At 45.6% G+C, this 15,000-nt stretch overlaps 1 protein-coding gene across 1 annotated transcript in view; it reads left to right on the plus strand.

The window, feature by feature from the left end:
* stxbp5a (syntaxin binding protein 5a (tomosyn)) overlaps positions 1-15,000 on the plus strand; it is a gene marked incomplete at its 5' end in the record, with an annotated part of 99,751 nt that overhangs the window by 27,992 nt on the left and 56,759 nt on the right. Inside the window, 2 exons of the mRNA XM_079996629.1 lie at positions 8,222-8,303; positions 9,967-10,067. Coding sequence (XP_079852755.1) covers positions 8,222-8,303; positions 9,967-10,067 — 183 coding nt within the window. The remainder of the gene's footprint in view (positions 1-8,221; positions 8,304-9,966; positions 10,068-15,000) is intronic.

The raw sequence follows: 15,000 nt of genomic DNA on the forward strand, positions 1-15,000 counted from the left end.
GTTTTCAATTTCATTGTTGTCATTCGCTTCTCTCTGTTTCCTTTCCCCCTCCTCAGCTCGCTCCATCCTCCTGTTCTCTGCTTCACATTCCTCCTCTTCCTATGCGAAGCACGCTTTCGCTGAAGGGCTTTGGCCACGAGTGCTTCTGCTGATTCTCCTTTTTTCCCCTCCTCGCAGTTCACCCACGGCATCTCTCTCTCTCTCTCTCTCTCTCTCTCCCTCCCTCTCTCTCACTATCTCACTTCGTTCCTCATTTCCCCTGCATCTCCTCGCATCCCCGAACCCTCTCAGCCTCTGTCCCTCATTCCTGTCCCTCTGCCCTCCCCCCCCCCGCCCCCGCCCATGCCTTTCCTTCCCCTCTCCTCCTGGTGTGCGGGGCCATTTAGACATCTCTCCCTTACCTCACTTGTTTATTTCCCTTTGTCTCCCACGCTCCCCTTCGCTGCATCCCACCCTCCATCGCAAACCGCTTCCTTTGTTCCTAATTTTCATTATACTCCTGCTCCTTCTATTTGAAATAGAATTTTCCTCCTTTCTAGTCTCTTATCAGTTAATTTTTTTTGCCCCAGAGTGGCCGTACTGTGGCCGGGTGCTGAGTAGCCCTGCTAAAATTAGACAATGTCGGGTGTTATTAGCGCTCCACTACTAGGCAGCTCTGGCCGTCTGCCAGGAACCAGCAAACCAACTTCAGACTTGCGGCGCAGGGTGGGGTGGGGGTGGAGTAGGGGGTGGGGGAGCAGGACTGTCAGTGTGCACCATCGATGCTCCTGCATCTACTACACTGGCCCGGGCCCAAACCGATTTGTACAGTACGCCCTTTTTAATATGCGATTGGGATCTGATGGGAATTACAGCTCTTTATTTTTTGTTTGCGCAATTGGCAACGTTGCACTGTTTCCAGATCAGAGCATTTTGAAAGAAAAAATGTGAGATCCTGAAATGAGGATTAGTTGGGTGTGGTCTGTTAAATTGTGTGTTTGAATAAGTGCCAAAATGCATTAAGATGCAGAGCGGAGGATTTGAGGATTTAAGTTATTAGTCTTGGCCAAATGATGTTCCTGATTACAAGTAGATCATAATCAGGAATGAGTGTGTGCTGTGTCACTTGGATCAGATTTGATGAGAAAATCATCTAATTATCCAACAGGTTGTCTTAGATAACCGGCTGGTGTACCCCAACTTGTTGCCTGCTGGAGAGAGATGTCGGCCATGTTGAATCCTTGATGCCGCACTTAACTCGGGACTAGACTGAACCAGCCCACATATGTCCACAAACATGAAGCTAATTATTCTGCGGTCATGTTACAAACTGCAAAGGTGATGAAGCATGTAAAGTAGAGCTCATTGGTGGCTCGGCCCCAGATGGAAAGTACAGTGCCGAAAGCGGGCAAGTTTTGACTGAAATGGCCACGGGCCTTTGTGTAAATAATGCCTGAACGCATGTCTATAAGCACGCGTTAAAAATTTGATTCAAGGGCATTTTTATTAATAAGGCCGTTGCGCTGACGGGGTCTCCGCCTTCGGGAACAGTCTTGAACACAGCTCATTTTTTATGAGAATGTGGATTACCACAAGTTGAACTGTGCACCTTGGCAAATGGCTGTGTCACACAGATGTGTCTCAGGGACAGAATATAATGGATGTAAGGCTTATAATGTGTTTTTCTGTGTTTTTGTGTATTTCAAGGTGAGATTGCGGAAGCTGAGGCAGCGCCATATACTCAGCGGGCCCATTGCAGTTTAATTGTTCGCCTGCCTAATAAATCAACTATGTTGAGGGGGATTATTTATGTGGAGTGGGTTAGACAAATAAATCACAAGCGCTTGCTGCTCTGGGCTTCGCTCGGCGTTTGTGTGGACGTGGATATGTGTGTGTGGGTGTGAATGTAGACTATAAATTTATTTTCCGATTGTGTTTTGCATGTGTGACTCACAAGGGAAGATGCATCTGGTAGATCCCCCCCCTCCCAAACGTGTTTGCCGATGCTCGATCGCTCTGCTGGGGCAAAACAATGAATTTACATAGATGAATAACAGGGTCTATTGAACAACTTTGTAGTGTTCTGTGAGGGACCTGTGTACAGTTTCCCTCTTTATCCAGCTCACGGTTCTCAAACAGCTCCTCGGTGGGATGCTACTGTAGTTCTCGCTGTTGCTATGCGACAGCTGGAAAATTTTCTAAAGCATTTTTGTCACTGCAAAGTTGAGAGGCTTTTTAACCTTCAGAAGGGGATATGGAAATGACCAATTTTCTGTTAAGAAACAAAAATTGTAGTCTTCTGGCTCTAAGATAATGATGGTATAGTGGATTTGGAGATTTAATCATAACTTAATTGCCATTAAGGGTTCTAGCAGACCTACTCAGGGTCCTGTTGACATGGCAAATGTGGGTGCTGTCTGCATTCACCAGAACCCTTCCAAAAACCACCAAAAAACTATGATAAACTTGTCTGGTGTGTATTTGTCCAGCTCAGTGTTGGGTTGACGTGTAATCAGCCAAGATGTCATGTGCTGTGGATGCTGTGGATGCTGTGGGTTGCTGTTCTTAATCACTTCGAAGAGCCGCCGCCAACTCATTTTCAAAGTTTGTCAAAAGAGTTTGTGCAGAACCAATTTTAGTCCATTTGTCGACCAGTTTGTTTTCCCATATTATGGCCAAGACATTTTTTTGTTGCATGTCATTTCAAAGTTTGATCATGTGGGGCCTTTCACTTGGTTTGTCGTTGGAACCCCAGGGGCCCGAGGCAATCCGACACCAGGTAAACGCAGGGCATTTTTCAGCAGCCCCCTCTTAGCCACGTTATTTGGCAACCAACACAGCACAAGGGGCGAGCGACATTACATTTTGAAGACCTCAACCTTTACCTTCTCTCAAAAGTCTCAAAGTGATGATTTCAGGGTTATATCAGTGGATCCGACATGCATTCTCTTTTGTGATTGTGTACACCCCATAACGTTTCTTGAGGATCCTTTGCTGTTTTTCAGCAATTTTTACAACCCCACGATATCACCCTCTCCGGCTTAATGTTCCAGATGTTGTTATGAAAGCCAAACCAAGCTGTTAAACCGAAGTTCAGCACCGAACCTCAATGAAGCACGTTAAGGACTGACTGTTTCACATTCAGTGTCGTGAGTTTGTTAAGAGGAAACAGCCTTGGCTAACATATGGTATGTACTTGAGGATAGTTGGTTCGAAAGGTCAGTGTGTTGCCTTAGATGGTACAGAGGTATTGTAATGCTTGACCCATCCATGACCTAAAGGAGTAGCGGCGTCACCCGAGAAACTTGACTCTGGACGCAATGTGCATCAACAGGCGTTCAGCTTGTGGAGTGAAGTGCCAGTGGGAGTGTGAATGGAAGAATTCTGCTGAGCTGGATACAAGGTTGAAGGTCGAAGAGGCCTGCGGCATTCTAGATGTACTACGGAGAGATGGAATATATCAGTAAGAGGACTTTCGTTATTGCTGACAAGCGATGATTAATCCTTGGGCACAGGGCTGGGTAGCATTGCTGATAAGGCTTATGTCTGACTTGGTGTTCTTTCTGTTAGGAGGCCTTTGTGTTGAGGTGGATTTTTTTATTTAATGGGGTAGCATAACGGCGGTTTTGAGCTGGTTGAATCACGGGGAAAGCATTATCCGGCGCAAGCAGGAAGGATTGGCTGTTTTACCTTACACTGTATCTTTCTCTCGCGGTCAGTTCTTCTCACCTTGCATCAAGGTCTTTTTCATCACTTTGCTGCTTCTTTTATCACTGTTCATATGTCTTTGTCCTCATTCCCGATTTCTCATCCCCTCCCTGTTCGCTGTTTCAGCCTTGACACATATACGGTAAACTTATACAGTATTTTTTGAAGCAGCGCAATTGTGGAGTTTTTTTCTTCAATCTCCTCTCTCTCCCACTCTGTTTCTCCCTTTGCCAGTACTATCTGCATCTTCTGCTTTCCTCTGGGTCCAGTGCAGAGCAGACTGTGTCCCACCCCCAGCCCCTGTCCTCCTCCCTCCCGCGGTGATGCATGACTGGCTGCCTTTGACGTCACCGCTGGGCCCGGCGTCACGGCAGCACGGTGCTCACCGGCTCGCCAGCTCCGGCGGTCTCTCCGACTGCCTTGTGATTATTCGTCCTCCGCCTCTGCCTTATCCCCCTTTTTCATCTCTCGCCACCTCTCTTTCAATACATCCCTCATTTTCTAGCGGCACGCATGTCTGACGCCGTTTCTCAGACTCTCCCTCTCCGGACTCTTTTCTATTTCTTTCCTAGCGTTTCCATTTCTCAGGCCCGTGCTTAAGCCTGTTTTGGGCTTTCATCTATTTGCCTCCCACTGTCCTCTGAATCCCCCCCCCCCCCCCCTACTGTTCTTTCTGTCAACCTCCTCTACCACATTGCAGTCGTTTTCCATTCGCTCGCACACAAGGATGTTCAGACTCGGATATGTCGATCCATACAGTACATGAGTATATACTGTATATTTGCACTCGCATCCCACATGGTGGTACCACATACACAGTACCACCAGACAGCAAATACAACCTATTCGCATTAATTGTACATTCCAACACCGTTCCACTACAGTGACAAAAGAGGATTCCCTCCAAAATAAAGGACAGACGAGCAAGATAAGCAGAAAGCTTTAGAATAAAATGAGCTCCCAAACGGTTCTCTACATTTTGTAAGTCCGGCATCCTCCATCCTTCCTGTGGCGCTTCCCGGCCAAGAGATTCTCTACTCCCACTACTGCTAGTTCTCTGCAGAGATTTCCTTGGTCTGCCACAAAAGGAAGACCTAATCAGTCATGCCACAATGTGATAATTGAGTTTTATGTTGCTTTTTTTCGGTTCTGTTTCCCTTTGAATCGCCCCCATCTTCCACCCATGTTTGAATGCCAAGTTCTGTTCTGCCAAACTCACTTTCTCTGACGCCCATGACTCACCTTTGTTTTTCAAGAATGTCGCTCGAGGCGGGGTAACAAGAAGCAAATATCCAAGAAGCAATATAAAAAAGCTTATTGGTGTACTTTGAGCTCCAAAATAGCTCAGGACACTTTCATCAGTTTCGACAGGATGTGAAGATGACCCACTTTCTGCTCTCTATGTCTCCCTCTCTCTCTCTCTCCATCTCTCTCTCTATCTCTCTCTCTATCTCTCTCTCTTTCTGCCTCCCCCGCTGTCCAGCTCCTGTCTCAGCCTGCGGTCATTCTGTCCACTGGAGGAGCTGCTCAGCGTGGGGACAGGGGCAGAGGCAGGGGCCTCCCACAGTTAGAATCAGATGATCGGATACTTTTTGTCAGTGAATGTAACGACATCCCGCATTGCTGGGGCTTGAGGTGTAGTTCCCCAGCAGGAACTTTGGGTCATGTTTTTCAGTGGAGCTTAAAAGAAATGGTAGCCATCGCCACAGAGACGTCGGGAAACTTTTCTTTGGAAGCTGCAAATGTCTCAGGAATCAGAAAAGGAAAAATTATCTTGAAACAGACCGTCCGAGACCTCTACTTTCCTCAGGTGCAGCTTGAGCCCACACATGGAGTGAGAGAGCAAAATAGAGCGGTTGACTTCCATCCCAAATAAGTTCAGACGGAATTAAATTCACGGCCAATTTCTTAGCTGAGCTCTTTTTTTATCATTTAAATGAGTCTCTGCTGTCGGATTCAACCTGCCGTTCGGGCCACTGAGGCCAGCTGCAATTTTATGATAATTGTTTAGGCGACGCTCGCTTCGAGGTAAAGTGTAGTCGGTATTTCCCTCTGTGAAGCACCAGTGGTATTTCCATCTGTCGTAGCTTCAATTTATTTGGCAGGAAGCTGTTCTTGTTATGACACCCGACGTGTCAATGCGTGTGCATGTTTTATGATAATGTGCCATGGCGCTGGGTGGCGGCTTCTTTAGAGGGAAAGGCAAAGTGAGCAGCACAACTTTAAATCCTTCTCTCTTTGCGAGGCCCTAAAACATTGGGTTGCCAGGCAACCTCCGGACAGCGGCGTTTTCAATGAAGTCATTTCTAGTTGCTCTCAGTGGGATGAATCTATCGAGCCACTCTTCTTTCACCCCGGTAGGACTTCTTTAGCTCTCTCTCTTTCTCTCTCTGTCTCTCTCTCTCTCTCTCTCTCTCTCTCTCTCTCTCTCTCTCTCTCTCTGGAGTTATATATCAATGGTCAGTGATACAAATGGTCATCTGCAGGCAAAGCCCCAGACCATTCAACATTTTGTGTAACTGCATAGACTTTGATCCAGTTGGATAGCACTGCAGGCCATTAAGGTGGTTGCCCCACACACACACACACACACACACACACACACACACACACACACACACACACACACACACACACACACACACACACACACACACACACACACACACACACACACACACACTGATGATAAGCAATAGTACCATACCAAGGGTGTTACACCTCTTTGCGTACGCCCCCCTCCCCCCTCCCTTCACCCTCCGCAGTGTAGAGAACTACAGCTGGAATGAATGGATGTAGTCGGTAAAACTCACCCATTTACCGGGTCTCCCGAGCTCAGTGACGGTCAATATTCTCCTTCTCTCCTCTCTCATTTTCTCACCCCTCCTCCATCCATCTTTCCTGTCTCCAAATTCCTTCTGCGTCTTTTATCAAGGCAGTCTATCTCTCTCTAACCACGTCTTCTCTCTAAGCCCTGCCGCTGTCTTTCTTGGCTGTCTTTTCTTGCCTCGGATGCCCTAATAATATCCGTCTCTTGTCTGCTATTTCCCTTTTTCGTATCTTTGAATGTCTGTGAATGTCTCTCGCCCACTCTGTCTCTTCGGCAACTAATGTTTTGTTTCTGCCTTGAGACAGACAGTATTTGTTTCAAATGCGTATGTCATACAGTTCATTTGGTCGGTATTGTCAGTATGCATCTATCCACCATTCCATTCTGCTTCATACGGTTCAGCAGCATTCCAGCATCGCTAAAATCACAGACACAACTGTCATCCAGTACAGTATTTACAAATGATCATCATCGCCTGAAGCATCTACCTGACATTAATGGTTTTACCACCTTTCGAATGGATTTACTCTCATAAAAACTTAAAGATAGGTAACTTCAATATCAGAAAATATTATTTTTTGTGTATAATCTTAAAACTAAATAGGTAAATTAGGAGTATCCTAATTAATATTGGCTACTCCAGTTTTTCGGTAAATTTCCTTTTTGTCCATCTTTCCGACATCCACAGATCCATGGATGGATAAAAGGTTATAACATCAAAAATAGTTCCGAATTTAATTGCATTTACAACTTGCCTTGGTATATCGTTTTATTTTTACTCGTCATACAATATGACGAGTACGATGCAAGTTGTATCACATAAAAAACCCACCTTTTGAGCCGAGTTTCACAGGAGCTAGGCTAGTTGATCCCATCTGCTGCCTTGCATTCAGCTAAAACAGCATGCAGCGCGTCACTGAAATTGCCATCGACATTCTTCATTTGGGTAAGATAGACAAAAAGCGAATTTCCCCCAAAACCGGAGTTTCCTGTTGAAGTAGTAGCAGCCTCTTCAGCTTGTGGTTGCTGGTAGACCCCGGAGGGGAGACCCGTCCAGTGCACGGGGGAGTATCCTGCTCTCTGCCCAGTGTCGCAACCTTTGACTAAGCTGTAACGAGAAGCGAATGACCTTTAAACCCCGAGGCCATTTGCTTTTGTTATGACTTTGAACAAGCAAACAAACAAGAAAACACAAAAACAAAGCATAAAAGCGCATAAAATGGCAATGGGTAAAAGCGATTTGATAATGAGCACAAGCCAGCAATGTGTAATTAACTGAAACATTTCACAGCTGGAGTTGTGAAAATGGAGAAAATAACAGATACATCGTCGCCTTCACTTTCATCTTGACCTCCAGCATTTCAGCTAGGTTAATAGTTAATTCATTTTTATCAAGGTTACCCTCCATCATTGCCAAGTTCCCAGCTCTACTGCATCCGGTTGTGTAACATGACTCAAAAGTGTATTCTATCAAAAGTGACTCATAATTTCTCATTGTTTCAGTGCTGACACAAATGCCAACGGAATCTTTCACCGGAATCGCTCGGCGCCTTTCTCTACATACCCTGGCATCCTCTCTCACCCTAGCAATTTTCAAATCAATAACTTGTTTCTGCTGATGAAGTATTTGTCCTCGATTCCCCCTTCCCTCCCCCTGACCCAGTCTCCATCTTGGTGGTATGTTCCTTGACGTGCCCCTATCAGATTCGGTCGCCCAGGTGTGGAGTGTTACTGTCAGCATGAGGGTGGAGCCGCCGTCATCCAGCTGCAGTTCCTCATCAATGAGGTAGGTCACGGTGGCAGCGCACCAAATATGAAGGGAACGGTGGCGTCAGCGTGCTGATATAGTGCCCTGGTAAGGAACTTTTCAGCGCTAAGATCAACCATCCTCGGGGGGGGGTCAAGAGCAGCTACTGTGTAAGCGGTAAATCATGGGGAAAGTGTCTTCAGAAGTGCCTTAAAGAAACTTGGTAATAAGTTCCTCCTACTTCAGAGTCGACCTCATATCAATCCCATCGCCATTAGCCTCCAACAAAATGTCCTGATGTCAGTCCTCAGCCTCGGCCACAGGGTTCGACCTTCAAGACTCACAAAGGCTTACCACTGCTGCTCGCCTGGAGCAGGCAACATACAACAACATTATTTGGATTGTCGTTCGATCCTTGCTCTCGGCCTTTGGCTCTATAGGCGGAAGGTTCCGGCGTTGTGGTATTTTTGGCCGGGGGACTCGCGGGAGGGAAAGCTCTCCTGCCCCGGTGATCCTAGACAGCAGGGGCAGGCGTGGCCCTGGAGATTGCAGACTTAATTACTCGACTATCTCTGGTGCACTTCCACACACTTACCGGTAAAATCAAATACGAGCACAGGAGTGCTGCCACAGCATACTCGGGGTCACGCACACACACACACTCACGCACACACACACACACACAAACACACTTTAAAGCACAGATCTCTTCTTTTCTTGCCTTTGCCTTTTCTTGCCTTTGAGTCACATTGACATTGGTTTTGCTCTTATTCGGACACTGCTGAGACCATCACACAACACATGCTGCTCATGTTGTTTTTTACAAACAAAAAAAGCCCAGAATGTCTCTCTCTCCTCAGTCTAAAATGTCCTCCACCCATGTTTAACTTACAATGAATTTAAATGGGATTTGTGTCAAACTATTGACAATGCATCCTTTATCCTGCTTAACCATGCATGTGTGTGTGTCTGTGTGTGCATGTGAGTGTGTGTGTGTGTGTGTGTGTGTGTTTTGTGCATGCTGTACTATTACTCAGCGACGCATTGACGCACACAGGCACGCACATATATAGCCTATGAATCATAATTGTTACCTTGGATTGAGCTTCCTGCTTAAAAATCTGCCTCAGTGTTCAGAGTCCTATAACCTCTGTATGAAAAAAAAAGGTTGTTCATCGGCTCAGAGAATATTTGGGTTGTTTTTGGTTGGCAACTAGGGCTGCAACTAACATCTATTTTGCTCATCAAGTAATTTGTTGATTATTATGTCTATTAATTGTGATTAATTGGATAAAATAGCTAACCTGTTTTAGAATTAAAATACATTCTGTTTGCTTTACATCAACTTTTGGGGAATTTTCTCTACTTTGCCTCGTTATGTTCAACCTGCCGTGATGCACCCGGTAGTGTGTTGAATATTTGGCAGCAAAAACACCGCCATCTTTCTTAAACATATCTTTGCTTTTGGCGGGTTGTGTCTAACATGCCCTCAACTCAGTGAGTGATGCGGCCATGTCGACGAAGGGTATGTAGCGTTTCCAGGCAACTCGCAACCAACTGATCACCAAATCCATTGAGAAACTCTCATCATCGATTTCGTTGATAAGTTGTTGCAGCTCTAGAAGTAACCACTTTTTTTTTTTACTGTATAAAGCATTTTATAAACTATGTTGGTGTGTGCGTGTGTCCTTGTGTCCTCCAGGGGGCGCTGGTGAGCGCTCTGGCGGACGACAGCGTCCACCTGTGGAACCTGAGGCAGAAGAGACCGGCCGTCCTCCACTCACTGAAGTTCAACAGAGAGAGGTGAGGAGCAATATCTTCACCTCTCTCTGCCCTCTCTCTCTCTCTCTCTCTCTCTCTCTCTCTCTCTCTCTCTCTCTCTCTCTCTCTCTCTCTCTCTCTCTCTCTCTCTCTCTCTCTCTCTCTCTCTCTCTCTCTCCCTCTCTCTCTCTCTCTCTCTCTCTCCCTCTCTCTCTCTGCTCTCTCTCTCTTTCTCCTCTCTCTCTCTTCCCCCCCCCTCTTTCTTTCGCTCTGTGTCTGTTAATTCCATCGCTTCTCTCGCTTCTCTCCGCTCCCTCATAACGGCACGGAGTGGAGACGGTTTGTTACAGCTTTCTCCCCGTGGGAACTGTCGATTTTTGCAGACTGTCTTTCCGTATGTGAACAGGCATCCCATTTGTTCATGCAAATCACAACTTCAGTCCTCTCCTCCATCCTTCCTTCCTTCCTTCCACTCCCTCTCTCTCTTGTTCCGGAGAATAAAACATTACACCTTGGTCACTTGCCACCTCTGGTACTGTGCACCACTTTGGGTACAGGTGTGAAAACCTGGTTCACCACATGGAATTCACACACCATTAAGCTGTGATAACACACACACACACACACACACACACACACACACACACACACACACACACACACACACACACACACACACACACACACACACACACACACGCACACACACACACACACACACATACCCACAGGCAGAAATACCTACACACAGCCACCAACAACTAAAGACATAATATACACACGCTGTGAAGGCTGTTGGGTGAAAGTTCTATTATTATTATTATTATATTCAGATATTATCCACTGAAAAATATATTTCCTTGTTTCCTAATGAAATATGATCAGCTAAAACATCTGAACGGAAAATCTAAAAAAATCTAGAAAAATCTGCTTTCAAGGGTTGCATAACTGTAAAAAAGGACTAAGGCCTTTAAGTTGTACAAGTATATGAATGGGGGTTATATTAACTAAATCTATGGATTTTTGCACAATTTATTTGCAAAATGTTTTATTTACTTTTTAATTTAAGTTGTTAAACATGAACAACTGCTCTCTCTATATACACATTTAATATGATGTCTTTTTTTTTTTTACCAACTTTTTTACCATATAAAACTTTACAAAAGAATCCTGGCATTTCATGTTACAGATGTTCTCAATCAATGGTTAAGAAAAATAAATAAAAGGATATAAGAAAGCTATTTAAAAAATGAACGGCAAAATATGGAGAAAATACTTATATTAGAAAGATTCTACTTAAGATAAGAATCAAAAGGTAGAAAAACTGGCAATAAACATATATATTAACCAAAGTTTTGGAAAAAAAATGCAGTATATATTAGACCCAAAAAAATGACTTCAAATAAAAGTAAGAATAAACTCTGTATTAACGATTCCCATTCTGACAAAACACACGCCTTTTCAAGTCAAAGTGCCTTACTATTCCTTACCCTGACCTCTCTATTTGGGAATATCTTTAGTCTACTGTTTGTTCTCTGTTACGGGTGTTTTAATCAGATCACAGGATTGAAGTTGTGTGTTACTTTCTTCCCGGAAACACAATTGTAGAATCCCTCGATCCCGGGGAAGGTGATGTCGACACCCATCACAAGCGATCAGATTGACGAGCGGCTGATTTGTCGAGGGCGATACAGAGGGAAGGGGTTAAGCGTCGTAGCCGGTGATGTGAGACGGCGTTGATGTGACAGACAGGTGGCCGGCAGCGGCTTTTAGGGCGGCGAGCGTTCCGGCGGAGGCGCTTGAGCGCCTCTGACATTTAGCGAGCGCCGCCGTCTTTAGCGTAACCTCCCCGAGCCATGGCGGAGGCAAGGAGAGGAGTCATTGTGGAAGAGGGAGGAGGAGGTATTCCGTTCATCGAAGAGGATTTCATGTCCCAATGTCACTCAAAACCAGGGGGCCTGGGGAGTGAGGGAGTTCGCTCTCAAATTTTGGTTGGGGCGGGCGGGGGATTAAACTTTAATAAACCCCTGTATTACTGAGGAGTAAGGGAGTGGCTGAGGGGAAGGTTGTTTCAGGGCTGGAGGGATGGAGGGAAGAGAAGAAGAGGGAACAGGAGCATAGGGAGAAGTCTATGGACTGCCGATTGAAAAGGTTCTCTTCGGGGGGGGGGGCGGCGGTTTCGTCCTCCATCTTTAATGGAGGATGAAACCAATGTGTCAAATTGAGTTTTAGCCAGTTTACTAGTCAGCATAGGCATTGTACATCAATGACCATTTCCTAATTTCCACATTTTTTATATTTTTGATATTGTCTCTACTTTTGAGAAATCTGAACTAGGTCCCATTGGACCTGGTCCCATTGGAAATGATGGCAACACATAATTTCGTCAAAGTTACTCAAACTTTGCCCTGTTTTGCATTTGTTAAAGCACGTCCGCATTTTCGAATGGAATTAACAATTTGTTTTTAAATCAGCCATTTACTACCCTTTGTGTGCTCACATGTCAATCCTTTGTCACAAAAATCCTCATCACACATTCGTGAAAAAGCAGCGTAGGTCTGTATTATTACCGCAAAGTATGATCTGCTCTGCTTGCTCAGGTATGGAGCCGGCAGTGGTTTGCTTCCAGTCTTAGCTTGGCTCGTGTTGTGTGTAGACGTTGGAAGGCTGTTCAGATACTTACAGTGTGTCGCTTACTTCCACTTAAATGGAATTGCCGCTGGGATAGTTCTGGTAGATTCCATTTTCTGTAAATGGCTCCAATTGCATGGACCATTAACAGAACTTTATTTTATGCTTATTATGATAGGAAGTTATTGCAAATGACTCTATAATATGCTTTTTCTTTGACCTGCAATTTTTGCAAATTCCCGTAATTTTAATGCAAAAAACCCCACATGAAACGAAACAAATTGCATTGCACAGTTTGAGAAAAGCCCTTGCAAAATTAAGCATCTTTGTTCGCAGCAATCACACTTTTTTTACGTTCATTAGGAAGCAGAAAGCGTGGCTCTCTGAAGTGAGGAGAGGTCACAGAGGTTTCGGAGGAAAGAGAGGATTCCCAGTATTCTCTCAGACGGACGTGTCGGGGGATGGAATCGGACAGAGCCGCTACATCTAGAAAGATCCTCGGCCGCTCCTCCGGTGCCCTTTCTCCACCCTCTCCTCTGGTTTTTACCTTCCCTCCTTAACATCCAACCCCTGCGACTGAGCGTTTCTATAGCTGAGCTTCCTCTCGTCAGGTCGCTGGGGACAGGGCGGCCATTTCACCTGACAGCAAAAGGACAGGTGTCTGGCTAGAGCTGTCACAACAGCATCCTGTGACCATGGAGGGCACGAGTAAAACAAGACAGCCACTGACACCCCAAATCCAACAGTCATAGGCCACCAAAAAAATAAAATATGTACATGTATAAATTCACAAAATAAATGCGTAAAATAACTTTGTTTGACAAAACGATTTGAGATGGTTTTGAAATGGAAGGGGGGGATGTCTTGACGGTGATGGCAGTGGCAGGCCACGCCTTTTAGACATCGGAGTAAAACAAAATAAACTGTCATGACTGGCAAGTAGTGTATGCACTGTCAAGTCTCTTTCTTTCTTTCTTTCTTTCTTTCTTTCTTTCTTTCTGTCAATTGTCTATAACAGTGATTGTCAGCCTGGGGGGTTAGACCCTCGCAGGTGACGCCAGAGATCGAGATAGGGGTCGTGAGGCCTTGTACGATTGGAGGCATATGTTTCCTAATAGTCAAATATTGGTTTGAAAATCCTATATTCTAGCGAAATCCATGACTTTGTGTTTTAAAGGATTGTATGCCCTGAAACACCTCTTTATCATGGAAAAAACCCCAAAAAACAATTCAGGCAAAAGGGGCTCTTGTACCGCATCATTTAAATAGGCATATTGGATTCAATCAGGCTTGATTTAGAGGGTCTCTGAGGAAAAGAAGGTTGGAAACCCCTTGTCTAAATGCCACTGATAAAGTCATTCCAGATACTTGGGGTTCAACTGTCTTGTATCACTCTAACACCTGTTAGTCTGATAGCTTAGCTACAGTAGCATCGTCAAAAATAGATTCACTGTGCTTGATGGGAACTATAAAAATGGAGGGGGCGGGGGAGAGGGGGGGGGTCCATTTACTTGCAATTGTTTCCTTTCCCATCATTTGTCCTACTTCACTCCAGATGAGCTTCTAACTATAGGCTAATGTCGTTGGGAATGTGGGACATGTTATTCCAGGATTCCGCGCGAACCCTTGCGTTGATCAGAATGCGAGTTGATCCAAGAAAGCAGTGTTGGCGAATGCTCCCCCCCGGCCTCAGCATCCGCTCCTATCTGATCACCAGTACGGTGCAGTGGGGGTGGGGGGCTGAGACAGACTGGGCTCCAGCCAGCGAGTTGTGAGTCAGTCAGTCTGTGGGCTGTGGTGGAGAGACGGGTGGAGGGATAGAGCGGTGGTGGGAGTGGGAGGAGAAATCCTGCCTAGTCATTCTGCTCTGGCACCGGGTGGGTTTGGGGGGGGCTCTTGTCGCCTCCTAGCCAGGGGAGGAGGCGCTGCAGACTGGGAGGTTTGGTGTCATTACATGGTGATATGATAATGATGATGAGATAATGAAGTGTGTGTGTGTGTGTGTGTGTGTGTGTGTGTGTGTGTGTGTGTGTGTGTGTGTGTGTGTGTGTGTGTGTCTGCGTGCGTGCATATCTGCGTGTGTGCGTGCGTGTGTGTGTGTGGGGAAGATACACTCCTCCTACAGAAGGTCTCTGTGTTTCTGCTTTGTGTAATTGTGAGTGTTGAGCTGATTGTCCCTGGAAGGATCTTTCTCCACGCCGGCCAATAACGGTATATTCTGCAGTAATTTGCTCCCAGTTGCCAGTTCCTACGAATGCTGCCAGCAATGTTTACACTGAATCACATTGTGACGGCCATGTTATTCGGAGGAAATGTTCTTCACAAGGCTGCATTTGGACAGGCT

This window comes from Zeus faber, assembly GCF_960531495.2.
Source record: "Zeus faber genome assembly, chromosome: 2".
Lineage (NCBI taxonomy): Eukaryota > Metazoa > Chordata > Actinopteri > Zeiformes > Zeidae > Zeus > Zeus faber.